This window comes from Fopius arisanus, unplaced genomic scaffold (assembly GCF_000806365.1).
Source record: "Fopius arisanus strain USDA-PBARC FA_bdor unplaced genomic scaffold, ASM80636v1 scaffold00074, whole genome shotgun sequence".
Lineage (NCBI taxonomy): Eukaryota > Metazoa > Arthropoda > Insecta > Hymenoptera > Braconidae > Fopius > Fopius arisanus.
In genome coordinates, this window is record NW_011887813.1 from 33,373 (window position 1) to 47,485 (window position 14,113).

At 34.5% G+C, this 14,113-nt stretch overlaps 2 protein-coding genes across 6 annotated transcripts in view; both read right to left on the reverse strand.

Annotated features, from left to right (window-relative positions):
* Cbl (E3 ubiquitin-protein ligase CBL) overlaps window positions 1–3,869 on the reverse strand; it is a 26,308-nt gene extending 22,439 nt beyond the window's left edge. For all 4 annotated transcript variants that reach the window (XM_011310165.1, XM_011310167.1, XM_011310166.1 and 1 more), the window contains exon 1: window positions 2,918–3,869. In XM_011310165.1, the coding sequence (XP_011308467.1) occupies window positions 2,918–3,462 (545 nt within the window). In that variant the 5' untranslated portion in view covers window positions 3,463–3,869. The remainder of the gene's footprint in view (window positions 1–2,917) is intronic.
* A 338-nt stretch (window positions 3,870–4,207) lies between these two features.
* Window positions 4,208–13,679, reverse strand: LOC105269710 (Glycerol kinase 2). Of its 2 annotated transcripts, XM_011310171.1 has the most exons (12): window positions 13,466–13,679; window positions 10,526–10,770; window positions 8,464–8,543; window positions 7,846–8,104; window positions 7,287–7,504; window positions 6,868–7,080; window positions 6,674–6,784; window positions 6,158–6,414; window positions 5,602–5,807; window positions 5,301–5,444; window positions 5,131–5,217; window positions 4,208–5,044 (listed from the first exon to the last, which is right to left on the reverse strand). In XM_011310171.1, exons 2-12 carry the CDS (start codon window positions 10,656–10,658, stop codon window positions 4,947–4,949), a joined length of 1,806 nt encoding a protein of 601 aa, XP_011308473.1. In that variant the 5' UTR covers window positions 10,659–10,770; window positions 13,466–13,679; the 3' UTR covers window positions 4,208–4,946. The 2 variants fall into 2 exon arrangements, with proteins under 2 accessions (XP_011308473.1, XP_011308474.1); XM_011310172.1 differs by lacking the exons at window positions 10,526–10,770; window positions 13,466–13,679 and adding an exon at window positions 8,862–9,118.
* Between the last annotated feature and the right edge of the window lie 434 nt (window positions 13,680–14,113).

Here is a 14,113-nt window from a genome sequence, read left to right on the forward strand (position 1 = left end):
AAACACACAAGTACATACACGTAATCTACGTACACTCAATCGGGTACATTCATGGCTAAGAGAAACCATTCATGAATCGGTACCGATGTTTATTTATACGCTAAATACGTTCTGCGCTTGGAGGAAAATATCACAAGTCTTGACGTAGAATTCAACCTTTCAACTTCCATCGAAAAAAAATTTAAAAAATACACTCGTCTGTCCAGTAGGAAAGCAGTAAAGAAGGTAAATCGAATTTGAAATCTTTATTTCGTCATTGAAATGTATTCTCACTTATTTAATGCCTCATTGCTGCACGGTTTAGAGGATTAGAATTTTTTTTGTTGCATATTACAATGAAGCTGATCTCTTGAGTTTTGTGAATGATAAATATCCTTGATAAAAATGATGTTAAGGACAAACTAGAATTTACTGAGGAAGTTTTGAAAGGAGATTAGTTGAAAACGGATTTGGACTTATCAAACGGAAAGGGTTTCCAGGGATTTATCAAGCGATTACTTTTTTGTGGGAAATTTTATGAGCTACGTGGAAGGTCTGCTATTGCCTTTGCTAATCTTTCGGTTCATGTTGCTGATTAACAGGTGCAACCTAATTCATCAGGTATCGATAAGTTAATAATAGTTATTTATAATTAATTAACAAATTTGATAAACCGTCAACGTAGGAAATTTCGTGTGCTGTAGGGGAATTCTTTAGAATTATCTTTCAGAAATATCTAAAAAGCATTCTTGCAATTTTTATCAGCCCAATCTCGCGAATCGAGCACTTATCATTTATCTGTATTATTCACGTAATATTCACGCCAGGTAATGGTGTTTCATAATCGCCTTAAGAATTCTGAAATTTATCGAACCATGGAGATGCAATGAACAATGCAGGACCAGTAAAACTGATGAAAAATCTCCCATCACACTGAGGAAAAAAAATTCCTCAAGTAATTTACTAACCACCAGAGAATATATTCAACATGAAGATTCATACAATATTATATGGAGATATACAATATACAATATTTATGCAGATTTACTGGTGGCAAGTAAATATGTTTGGAGAATTAAATTTTTTTCTCAGTATTGATAAAAAAAAATGATTTTCTCGATACAACCTGCATTGATAGATGATGGCATTATTTTTTGTGGTAATTTAATTTATCAAATAACCATGACCCAGAGGCCGATTGAGGTTTCACTACTCGCTGGGCAACGGCCAGACGAATATTGCCGGAGTGCAGATTTGGGTTCAATGAACTTATTCGGCGAGTCAAAAGAGACAACTGCAACGAGAGAGGATGTGTTGCTGTTCCCAGAGATTTCCACTGATAAATACGTGCCTCTACAAGATACTAAACGAACATGATATCACATTCCGTGGAGATATTCGCGGAAGTCGTGCATAATCATCATCTATGCAAAATAGTTTGCCAGTCAACTGCCGATTGAATATTACATCTAGGTCATCAGCATTACAGCCAAAAGCTGGACAACTTTGTAGGAATGGAAACTGGAGATGAGAGACTTTGAAATTTCATTGAAACGTACGTATCAAAGTTAAATGAGTTGCTTCTGAATTTGAATGCATGTACGAGTGTTTCGACACTTGGGAATATCTGAGAAATAGCATAAAAGGTTTTTCTTCATTCAAAAGTATTCAGAGTGTTTGGATATAAGTTTCAGATTTCATCCAGATTTGTAAATATTTTCCTGGAGAACAAATTCAATTTATTTTCCTGCATTTTCTTTCGATTAATTGCAGTCTAAACTTATAGTCGAGGAAATTCAAACTCATCTGATTACCATGTGAATCACTTACAGCTGCACTGAATTATTCATTATCCTGATAAATCTCTTGGAAAATGAGAAAAGTTAGATAACTCAGATTTTTATACAGTTTATTCTCCGAATATCTGAGGAGCTGACCTGTTTTTTTTTTAATTCATAGAAGACAATTTTCTCAATCTAAAGGTTGTGTTACGGATTTTTTAAAAACCCGCGCTTTGTCCGTCATCGTATGATTTCTCACAGCTGTGAAACACCCCTCGAAGCCTTTCAATTATTTCTCTAGAACTCCCGAAATTTCACCAATCATCACGAACCCTCGAAATGAATCCCCCATTCACCCCTAAATCGTCACGTAAACTTATCGATCTCTAAACCCAACGAACTATCACCCTGACTGGCAGGTAATATTATTTTATAACGAGAATATTCCCAAAATATTAATTATGAGTTGGAGATGAGCAATTTAATTACTCGAATAATAACTCACGTGGTTTCGATTATTTCCCGAGAAATTTATTTCGCCAGTGCAGATTTCCCTATTATAATTGCATAAGAGAATTATTACTTTAATGAAAATTGTAATCATCGCTATTATTGATTATTGATTAATAGACATTCGTGTCTGTATAATGGATGATGATGGAATTCCTGTTTATAAATCTAACGGTAAATTTATTCTCGCTTGCTTATCTCAGGTTATAATTCATCAGTCGACGCAAATTGAATTGTAAAAAAAATGGAATTCCACGTGTCAACCCGTTTTTTTTTAATAGACGATTTCAGAGTTTTGTCACTGAAAATTCTTGCACATGGGGTGGCAGCAGTTTCTTTACGTTTTGTATTAACTTAATTGTTAAATTTTTAATAAAACAATTTTTATAAAACGTGAGAAATAATGGAATGCCAATTTTGAATCCGACAGTAATAATGACGGACGTTATGTCCGATTGTTATAATCGGCATTTTGCGGAGAAAAGACCAACTGCTTGATCAACAATAATCAATAATAATTAATTATGGGAGGAACAGGTTCACAAGAACGAGAGACTTTTCTGCAGGTTTAGGTTAGGTTGCAAGATGCGACAGCCAAACTGATCAAATACACATCAATGGAATAGATAATAATGAATGATTGTTACCTGTTACCAAATCGTTCCTTCCAAAATTCAGCAGCATCGGACTTAGTGATGCGAAATTGATCACCAGCAAAGACGCCGTTTGGAAATATGGCCTTCAATTCAGACAGCATATGACTGAACACGAGACTCAATTTCGTTAGATTTCTACGATAATGCGATGCCTCGTCGAACATTTTCTCTTTACCCTCCTTAAATAACTTAATAGCCTGTTTGCATTTTCTCATTAAATTATTAATAAACACACAGAAGTGTTCGTTGCTGTGCAATGCGTGCATACGATCCTCGTATTTACTGTATATCAAACGTAAACGTTGATAAGTGTCTGGCAGTATATCGAGAATGAATGGTGGTGAATTCTTCAAATTCATTCGCTGTTGTTGACAGAGTTTAACAACTTTGTCCATAAGTTTCCAGGTTTTATCGAGCATTCTTTTGTCGGTTGATAATTTTGGTGGTGTCATAGCATCAGCAAAACGTCCCTGAATCTTCTGAAATATCGAACTTATGTGTACACTGCGACTTCTACTGCTGTGGCCAGACGACATCTTGAGATTTATTTTTTTTTCCTTCGATGGGAGTCAATGATTACTTCACTTTTCTAGTGTTGCTGCTCGGGTTTGTTTCTTCTTACGTTATTCACTCCAGCTTTTTTTTAATCTCTTCCAAGGTCCTGACGCTTCCGAGGCCTCACACAGCCCTTGTTTTCAACCCTTTCCACCCCCTCGCCATTCAACATCAAATCCACTGACTCTATATTTGGATATTTTTCGATTGCACTTCACTGAAATAAATCCCATTACGTTACACTGTCACACGTTTTTACGTACATCTTTGGCCTTTTGTTTTTCTCATTGATTTATTATTAATTGCTCTGGTGGATTTTTTTTTAGATTTCGGAAGTCTCGTGCACAGAGACGTGTAATAAGATCGCGCATTACCGCATTCTGCTCTGAAACTGAAGGAGTATGGAGCGAGTGCAGCGACAGTGAGTGGTGGTTTTCTGAAGTTGAAAAGTGCGAGTTCGAGGTATCGATTGAACTCGTGCGAGATGGAAATGGCGGGAAATTCAAATTTCTTTGAATTACCAAACTCCCATTGCTTTGGCTTGAATTAGCAAATCCTAGATCAATCATCGATTTTTTTTTTAGAGAATTATTTTACCGAATATATTCAGTAATTCAGCGACTCGAGACGATTTTAAATTTTCCAATGGACAATTCGTAGTGAATTTATATCTGTAAAGGAGACTTGGGAGCAGGAATAGATTATAAATTTGTAATTTTCATCAACTTGTAACTTTTATTCATTAGTTGTCCTTCAAAATACATTCTGTATATTTCTCAATTTTGAAAGACACTGCAAGGCTTGAATAGCAGAGTTCATGAGTGAGGACACACAGATTCAGTAAACGTTTCGTTGAAAATCTGTACGTCAGAAATAAGTACTTCAAAAACTACCCCGTAATTTCAACCTTTTTTTCCAAATTAACCGGCAAAAAAACTTGATTCAAAAATAAATTTGCAGTGCGCGCGTGCGTTTAAAATCAGCACAAAAATCCAATCATTTTTCACTTGAATACTACGACGGATATTACAGCTATAAATAACTAAAAGATACATTAACCGTAGAATTGAGCATATGGCAAGTTCATGCATTGAATGATAATATAACAGTCATCAAAAAATGAGTAAATTGATTAAAAAAAAATGTTGAATAGCTGAATAAATATTTAAGTACGAAAATGTCGCGAAAGAATAATCGCAGATTGTTGATGCACCGAACTTGGAGTGCGTCAAATCCTATCAGAGGTAAAATCAAATTAATTGATCAATAACGTAAAATTACAGGCAAAGGCATGGTTGAACTGGACTGCTCTCGGCCATAAAAAGGCAGTCACTAGAGTGGTACAATTATTTTCTATCTGAATAAACCCTTGATGTGTTTTTTTTTACTGTGAATCTATAAAAAAAATTTCAACTCTAAGATTGTGCTCGACAGTTCAAGCACGTGTCAGTTCCACTGAACATTGTCACCGATTTTCGAAGTAGTAACTCAATCGTAGAAGAATAAAACTCGACATTATGAACCAACTGGCTGGGATAGATGCCAATATCCTGTACCTCTCATCTGCAACAGTCAATAATGTTTATGATTAGTAGAAGAGAAAATTGAGTATGAAATTGAGATTTGTGGTAAAGTTTTCACGATTTTACCTGTCATTTGATCCGACATCTTTACTGCTGCCCATCCTAAACTTCTCTGAACAGCCATTTTCCATTTCTTGTATCTTGCATCTCGTTCTGAAAACGTAAAAAAGTTTCTTTTCAGTATTTACAACGGCAGGAGAATTTCTCAACTATTTCTTCATTTTTTTTCAAATTACCTTCAGGGGTTGTCGTGGGTAGAAATGTGTCTGAAGGTACAGTTTCAACTTCTTCTCCCTCCAAGTCCCAGACTTCAATACCTTCAGCTTGTCCAGCAGCCACAGCAGCTCCTAGTGTCGTTATATCTGGCATTTTCGAGCGAACTGCAACCACAAAGGGCTTTTTCAATTTATTTATAAAAAAAAATTAGGCATACGATAACTTTCAATAGATTACTAATCGATTTTTTCCCCCAAGTTTTATGAGAAAATATCAAATCCAATTTTGGAGTTTTTTTTTAAATTACTGTGGAATACTCACACACTGGTATACCACACAGATCAGCCTGCAATTGCATTAACAGATTATTCGTTGACATTTTCCCATCGGTATGTAATTTCGTTAATGGAAAACCGCAGTCTTTATTCATTGCTTCTAAAATATCTCTCGTTTGAAAGCAGACAGCTTCCAATGACGCTCGTATTATGTGCTGTTTGGTTGTAAATGCGGTTAAACCGCAAATAATTCTGCAAAGTCATAAAAGATGATTCAATTCCACGGCGAAATCTTTTTGTTTTTTCTTGACATAAATCGCTCCTCTCACGTCTTATCTACAGAATAATCGTGGCAATTGCTGGCTAGATAATCCATTTATGAAAACCGGAAAATATGTCATGAGAGCGATTACGCGGAGCATTCCATTTTTAAAAATTTTATTGACAGAAGATTTTCTATCGAAATCAATGTCAATGAATTTGCGATAAATTCATGGAGGATAATGCAAATGCCAGCAAAAACTCATTCTCCTGATGCAACTTTCAATATTATTATGCGATCACACAAATTTCCAGGAAATGATTATGAATTCAAATTTTACCCTCTCGCATCTTTCCTCCAATATGGAGCATATAAACCATTGAATGCAGGTACGAAGTAAACGTCTCCAGTGCTGAAGACACTCTGTGCCAAGTCCTCACTCTCGCTGACATTTTTTATGAGTTTTAAATTATCACGAAGCCATTTTATAGCTGCCCCAGCAACAGCCACTGACCCTTCCAGGGCATAAACTGCTGGACTGTTCGGACCCATTTTGTATGCCACTGTCGTTACCAAACCGTGAGAAGAATAGACTCGCTGCAAAGAAAAAATTGGCATAAATAAATTCGTAAGAATGTGACAGCGATGGGAGAGGCTTGACGAATTTTTCACCGCACGTTTGAATTGTGAAAATAGATCATTCAATTATTTTTCCATATTTTCTTCATAATTCATAACTCTTTCAATAGAAATTTGAAATATAAAAGGTTTTATGGTATAATTAAATTATTAACATCGCAGAATTTTCTCACGTATCGGTTCAAAATATTTGAAATTAGAAGGGAAAAATACAAACTGTAGTTCCAGTGTTGAGCAGAAGAAAACATCCGCTTCTGTAGGTATTCTTCGCTTGACCCTTTTTCAGACAATTTTGGCCGACGAGTGCCGCTTGTTGATTGCCCAGAATCTGTAAAAGTTGTAATAATCTCTGAATTTCTGATAAATAAATACTTTGTGGCGAATATTTCTTCTGTAAAAAATATCTCTTACCCCGGATATTGGAATACCTTCGAGGGGACCCACTGTTATCCTCCCGTAAACTTCTGAACTACTTCGAATTTCCGGCAAGAGTTTCATGGGAATGTCGAAGTATCTGCATAGAGTTGGATCCCACGCAAGCGTTTCGATGTTCATCAACATTGTTCGTGAGGCATTCGTCACGTCTGTTATGTAAAGGCCATTCTCTTTTCCGCCAGTCAAGTTCTAAGAAACACAGGAAAACTCTTCAATCCATTAACTCTTTTTTCACCGAGGAAATCCCATATTTATCGGATTTTATTAAACTCCGAGTCTAAAAAACAACTCGAGGTTTTATTCCTCGATTATTGAAACACTCAACAATTATTTTAAATTATCAGCGCAAGTTGGAACAATAATATGGACGAATCATAGAATTTTATCGTACACACCCATATTATCCAAGTATCCATTGTCCCCACTTTGCACCTCTTATCCCTCATGGCTTTTTTGACAGCTGGCACATTTTGCTTGAGCCATCGGATCTTCAATGCTGAGAAGTACGGACTCACTGGTAGACCACAGAGTGGCTTCAAATGATTTTTACTCTGATCAGGAAATTTCGCTATTATCTGATCTACCATAGAGTCAGTCCGGATGTCAGACCAAACTGTAAAGAGATAAAAACGATAAACAACCCGAAAATTCCCAAAAATCCCTCATATCAAAATAATAACACATTCTATTATCAGTCCAATAAAAAAATCAACAAGAGCTTTAAAATTAATGAAACCAATTAATGAAGAATTGGATATTTATCGAAGAGTTTTCAAAAAAGTTTAATCAAAACCATTTTAAACATTGATCTTGAATTTATTTTCCAATTCAAATAATAATATAATAATATAATAATAACCTAGAACAATAATATATAATGGTCTATATATTTATGATGATTATTTTAGTATGAGATTACGAAGTATTTATTGATTAGACTGATAAATAAGTTACCAATTGTATTGTACAGAGCTTCGCCAGTAATTGAATCCCAAGCTATTGTAGTTTCTCTGGCATTAGTAATACCAATGGAGACAATTTCGCTGACACTAAACCCAAGTCTCTCCAACTGTTTGATAACATCTTTAATGCAGGCTTTGACAGCAAAGAGGATCTCCTTGGGATCCTGTTCAGCCCATCCCTCTTGTGGATTCAGAAGCTCAATATCGATGGAGTGACACGCAACTTCAGCCACTCGTTTTGCATTGAACACCTGAAACCAGATAATTCAAGTGTTCGGTCAGATGTCAAGTTTAAATTGCGTCATTGATCTCTGCATAAGTAATTCATCTCATGAATTGTCTCATTCAATCGTAAATCATCACATGAAATTCATTGACTTCTTCAATAATTAATAGCACCACGAGACAATTCCAACACTCGAGTAGCTATCGATTCACTAATTAAATTGATAATTACTAATTAACAATTCGTTGTTAATTAATTTAGATCTCTCGATGGAGATCAATGAAAATTGAATTTTGAAGGAATTTGGAAACTATAGTTTTACGAATATTCACTGGGTTAATTGGTTGAGTTCATTATTAGGATAATTTGTTTAAATGCTCGTACCACAAACCGAATAGTCCTAGTTCCAACATCAAGCACTCCAATAAGGGGTCCAGCTCTCTTGAGAGAACCTGGCAATGTGTCTGCAAAATAATAAATCCTCTCAAAAATACATAAACTTAGAATGACCCTAAACTCTGCGATGAAGATAATAAAGATTTGACCCGCGGAGATCTCTCACTCTTATCACGTGCCTATCGATTTCGACACGTTAATGCCGACCACATGAATGAGAAATCACTTCGTGGAAAAAACCTGATAAATTGCCCGGCGCGACAGAAGCCCTTCAGAACATTCATTATGCAATTATTCAGTCCCATAATGCCACAGTAATAAATTAAATACTATTATCCAACAAATTAAATATTCGCACAGGACTTATAAAAAAATAATTCACATGCCTTGATCTTCGCTTTCAGCTCCGAGGCTTCCACCGTTCACCGAAAAATTCATTCGTCTTCCCATTTTTTATCAACAATTTATAACAATAGTTCATGAATCGTACACATAGCAAAGGATAACGGGGGAATAGAAATTGTTAGTTGATGTGTTGAAGAAAATTTTGAATTTATCCGAAAAATTGAATCGACGAGAAATGGTAATTTTGCACGACCGGCGAACGCGCAATGAGATGTGAAATCAAATGCTCGAGCTTTTTTTAACCGACAGACGTGATCATGTGTGGGTATTCAGGCACTACGTCATTAAGCAAAACTTACTCCTTATTGGGTAGAACCAGGAGGCTCGATATCCCCTCCTCATTCATTCACTTATCAAAATGCATAGTTCGATGGTTCAGTAAAACGCAACATGTGGAAGGAATATTTTTTCTACATAGTAGACGGGAAGTTTTCATAGCGTTCCACATTTTTGTGACGTCAAAGGAGTCGTTGGATAGGATTTTTGGATTAGGCAGGAAGGGGAACAGGATAATTTTCGATATAATTTTTACAAGAAAAATTACTGAAAAACTCCACTTCGAATATGTGGGTTTTTTATTATTCATTTTCATTGTTTAAATAATTTTATGCTGATCTTCACTTGAATAATTAATGTATACGCAAATCACTTGAGTTTTTAAGTCAAAATTTTCCATTTTCCTCGCATGTGTGAATGAAAAATAATTGCAAATATTTCGTAATGGGAAATATTGAGAATAAATTTTGATGAGAAAAAAAAAAATGAGAAAAAATGGTGAAATCGGATATGATCCGTGGATAATTGGGAAAAAATGATTGCAAAGGATTTAACAGCGATGGAAAAGAGTGAAAAAAAAAAATAAATGAAGCAGTAATTTCAAGGATATTTAAAGTACCATTTGAAAAACTTGAATGATACGTTGCAGACATCTAATCTATAGATGACAGTCACCTGATTATTCACGGGAGCTTGTCATTTAACTTATTCTTAGCGTCTGCAACTGCGAAACTGCCCCGCCACCACGAAATTCCCCAGTCAAATAAATTTGGTCAACATTACTATCGAGTCTATTCGTGCAGTAATAAAAGTTTAATAAAAATTTGAGATTTCCAGGAAAATATCAATATCAGTAATCGGATGATCGATTTATCGAATGTCAATCCCGTGCCGCATTTAGTACTATTTCCTCGTCCTTCCTCGGTGCAAAATAAAATTTAATCAAGGAAACGCCTTTTTTTATCGCAACTGGACTTCGCACGTACGTTAGCTACCGATTAGTCAATACACAACACATGAAGGAAAAAGTACTAGCTGAAGAATTAGTGATTATAAAATCAGTAGCGGAATAGGAAACTAGGATGAATTTTTAAGACCAGTATTTAACCGATATCTCGGAATTGGCGGGACTTATCGATTTTTTAGTATAAACATTTTATGTAGAAAAATATGAAAGCGATAAAAAAGGTAATCATGAAAATATCGCTATGTTCCTTCGGTCTCGAGATATTCGCGAAAAACTGGTGTCGAAAAAAATGCACTTCCTAGTTTATTACTTTGTAATAAAAATAGTTAGAGTATTTTTTAAAAATTCACTATTTTCGGCGGATTCAATGCTCATTTTTTTAATTGAATAATGTGTAAGTACCTGTGGATTTAAATGAGTAATACTTGAAAATACTAGTTTTCCTCTTCATGTCCTGGACATCGTGATCCTCCATGGGTGAACGTTCGATGCGTTTATTGGCGTCGAAATTATCGTCAGCCTCCGTCGACTCCATCGTCACTACTTTCACTTACTCCAACTCGTTTAAAATTAATTTTTTTATTAATGAGGCTAATTATTCAGAACTGAGGAACACGTAGCACTGGGTGGCACTCGGTGAATCACCACTGTCAAAAAAAAATTCAGACTGATAAGGGAATTGACAAGGTGGGAGGTGCCATTTCGTTTATTTCAGTTTTATTGGCAGATTAACCCGCTTATATTATTTTAATTCAAAGTTCAATGATCTTGCAATCACGTAACGTATTGCGATAGGATTACTTGAAATGAGTTGCTTTGGCGGCTCGCGCTTTGCAACTGTACCTTGTTCTCATAGTTGAAGCTAATGTTACGTCATTTGACATTTTCGTAGTCCAATCGTCATTAATATTTCAATTTTTGTTATTCCCCCTTTTAAAAAATTCTCGATTCATCTCCGTTTTGAAATTAAAAATTCGGAAAGGGGAGGAAATTTAATATAAACCTGAATTTTGTAGAATATTGCAAGTTCTGGATTTTGAGTTTCAATTTTCAAATTTCTTCAGCTAATCCTCGGAATTTTTAACTGTTCGATTTTGTTCCCAATTTCTGTTGAACGTCATCACTACATTTCTCGTTTATTTTAGAAATTTCGGAAAATTCGATTTTTCGGGGAGAATGATTATTTAATTTTTAATGAAAGTCGGGGTTTTTCATCGATTAAAAATTCAGGAAATTTATTGTCAGAATTTTCAAGAGTTTACTTGAAATCTCAAGGATAATCTTTCGGCAGATTTCAATTGATCTTTCCAATAAAAAATCCCAACAATTTTTCAGGATTTTCATAAAATATTCGTCCTCGTGCGCAAAAATGCAGATTATTATCTGATACAAAATATTATTCCGGCAATTCTGAATTTGCCCTTGAAATAAATGGCAAAAGAGTAGTCAAAGTCGCTCCCACGGTAATTGTTTTAATTAAGTAAATTATCGAATCGATGACGGTTTTTATTGTACTTGAGTACTGGACATGATGTGGTCTTGGTAGTTAGGCCGCATGATGCGTTGGTTTATCCCGGGAAACATCGGACTACTCGAAATAGTATTATTTCTGCGAATCTTATATACTAAACTGGTCAGTGCAAAATCACTTGCGGAAACGCTCATAATAACTTCTGAAATTCATAACAATTGAAAAGTCATTCCAAACGCTCTGAAAAAATTCTCATATCGTTCCTCGACATATTGTTCATTTTTCCCGCTCATTACAATTGCCCTCCTATCATTATTGCTCACGCAAAAAATTGTTTAATAAACATTCCAACTCCCTCATACGCGAAAACCCTCGATCAGGGGTGCGAATCCATCTGGTGGTGAATCTAATAAACTCTAGAAAAACTTCCGCGATTTTTGATTATATAAATATTATATACCTACAGCAATAATAATCGGTTAAATAACAAATGAAAAAAATGTAAGAAAATAAAAATTCATTACACAAACAATTATTTTCAAAAAATATTATGACATTGTTTTTATATTGTATTTTATTATTATAGTTTTCAGTCGGTATTTTTTAATTATATAAATGTAATATATGAATTTTGCGAATAATTAGAGAATAGGAGACAATTGTTTTGTTGTTATCTATTTTATAATTTTGCTTTGCAGAGAAGGAATGCAATTGCGTAAGAGTGCAGATTGATATTTATTTTTATTCATCTTGATTGTATATCCGGTAAATATGTTGAGTGTTCGACCTTTGATCACATTATCATACGACTCTACGAAATTTAAAGAACAGTCATCTCGTTAATGACTCAATGAATGAAAATTTTGTGACTCGCATAAAAAATTTTGTCTCTATATGAAAAATCATTTTTAATGGATAATCGGATAAAAACAAATTTGAATATTGAGAGGCGTAAGTTAAATAAATTATTTCAAACGTGCCATGAAGATTATGAAAAATGTATCAATGATTTAATAACAAATCAATGGAAGCGCCAAAAAATTTACTTTTAAAAAATTCGGAGATTGAATTTATATTCCGATTATATTTAGTCAGTAATAAAATAAAGTATTAATGTAATGTAATTGTTGACTGGAAATGATTTTTATGAGGAACAATTTCCCAGTAGACTTGACATCAATTTTTTTACCAGCATAACTTTTTTAATGTAGCTGTCAATTTTGAAAAATTTATCTTTCTGAATGGTGAGTAAATTTTTCAACAATATTCAATATTTTATTTACCAAATCGCTGATTTTTTCATAAACCCAGAATTCGTTTCGTTATTGTCCTATAAAATACATATGGTATGTAATTTGAAAAAACAATTATTTTCAACTTCTGCATGAGCAATAGTGTATATTTATATTATATTACGTATTATTAAATTATTTTAGATTCCATATTATATTAGGCATTAGTAAATCTCAAGGGAGTATTGATACATATTTACTGGTGAGAAGTAAATGAATATAACAAAAGACATGTTTTCCTCAGTGAGCGACGAACCATGTTTCATTAATTAAAAAAAAAATAGTGCAATAAACAAATTCTCTCTATTAGCTCTAATTGAGACTGACAACTGGAGTAAAATAAATTTTAAATATATATAAATTCAGTCTCGATTGTTCTGCACATATAACCCCATGACACCTGGAATCATGAGACTGCGCAAATCAATTCGATAATTGAATTTCCCGAAAATGCGCGCGCATGCGGAAAGTCACTCGTTGTCAATACCAATGGAGCGAAGTGAATAAAAAAAAAATGGGAAAAACTGTAATTTTCAGCCTGAACACGCAGAATTGAGACACAACAAATGGGGTGGGTACCTGGAGTTATTAATAAACCAGTGAGTGAGCGAAGAATTTCCTTTTTTTTACAAACATGTGGACACCACGGAATTTTATCACTAACTGTCTGCCCCCGCCTCCGATACTGCGCACGACGTTTCGCCCATGTGTTACTTGTATTTGTACATGAAACACATACCATGGATTAGTATATACACACGAGAGAAAGCTCATTCGATTTTTTTCCACGTTAATATCAAGAGAATAATCGATATTTCTGGTATTTTAGGGGAGATCCAGTGAGAGACTTTCGAATCATCAAAACCTGACTGCTGAGTTATGTCATGATTTCTCGATATTTTGGTAGAGAAATTTTGGTTTTCCAGGAATGAGAACCGGTGTGCACTGACGGAACGGAGTATTTAGGTGCCTCAGTACTAGGATCAGCAGTTAAAAAAAATTGAAATAATTAATCTAGGTTATTTTAATTGATTTCAGGTTTTAGGGTATTTTTTATGTTGTCCTGGAAGTTTTTCCAGATTTTGGAAAGGTTTTTATGGGGAAAATTGTGGAATATGATTGAGAATGGAGTTTTGGAGTTTTGAATTTTATTTCGCGGTTGGTAGAAGTGATTTTTGAAGGAAATCGTGATGTTGGCATTCGTGAGATGATTGGAACATGAGGATT

Bases quoted from the DNA above. Each gene is read 5' to 3' on its own strand.
- LOC105269710 (XM_011310171.1), bottom strand. From the start codon at position 10,658: ATGGAGTCGACGGAGGCTGACGATAATTTCGACGCCAATAAACGCATC. The intron at 5,808-6,157 runs GTAAAATTTGAA...ATGACTTTGCAG, and splicing joins TGGAGGAAAGATGCGAGAGG to AATTATTTGCGGTTTAACCG. The intron at 5,045-5,130 runs GTAAAATCGTGA...TGACTGTTGCAG, and splicing joins GATGTCGGATCAAATGACAG to ATGAGAGGTACAGGATATTG.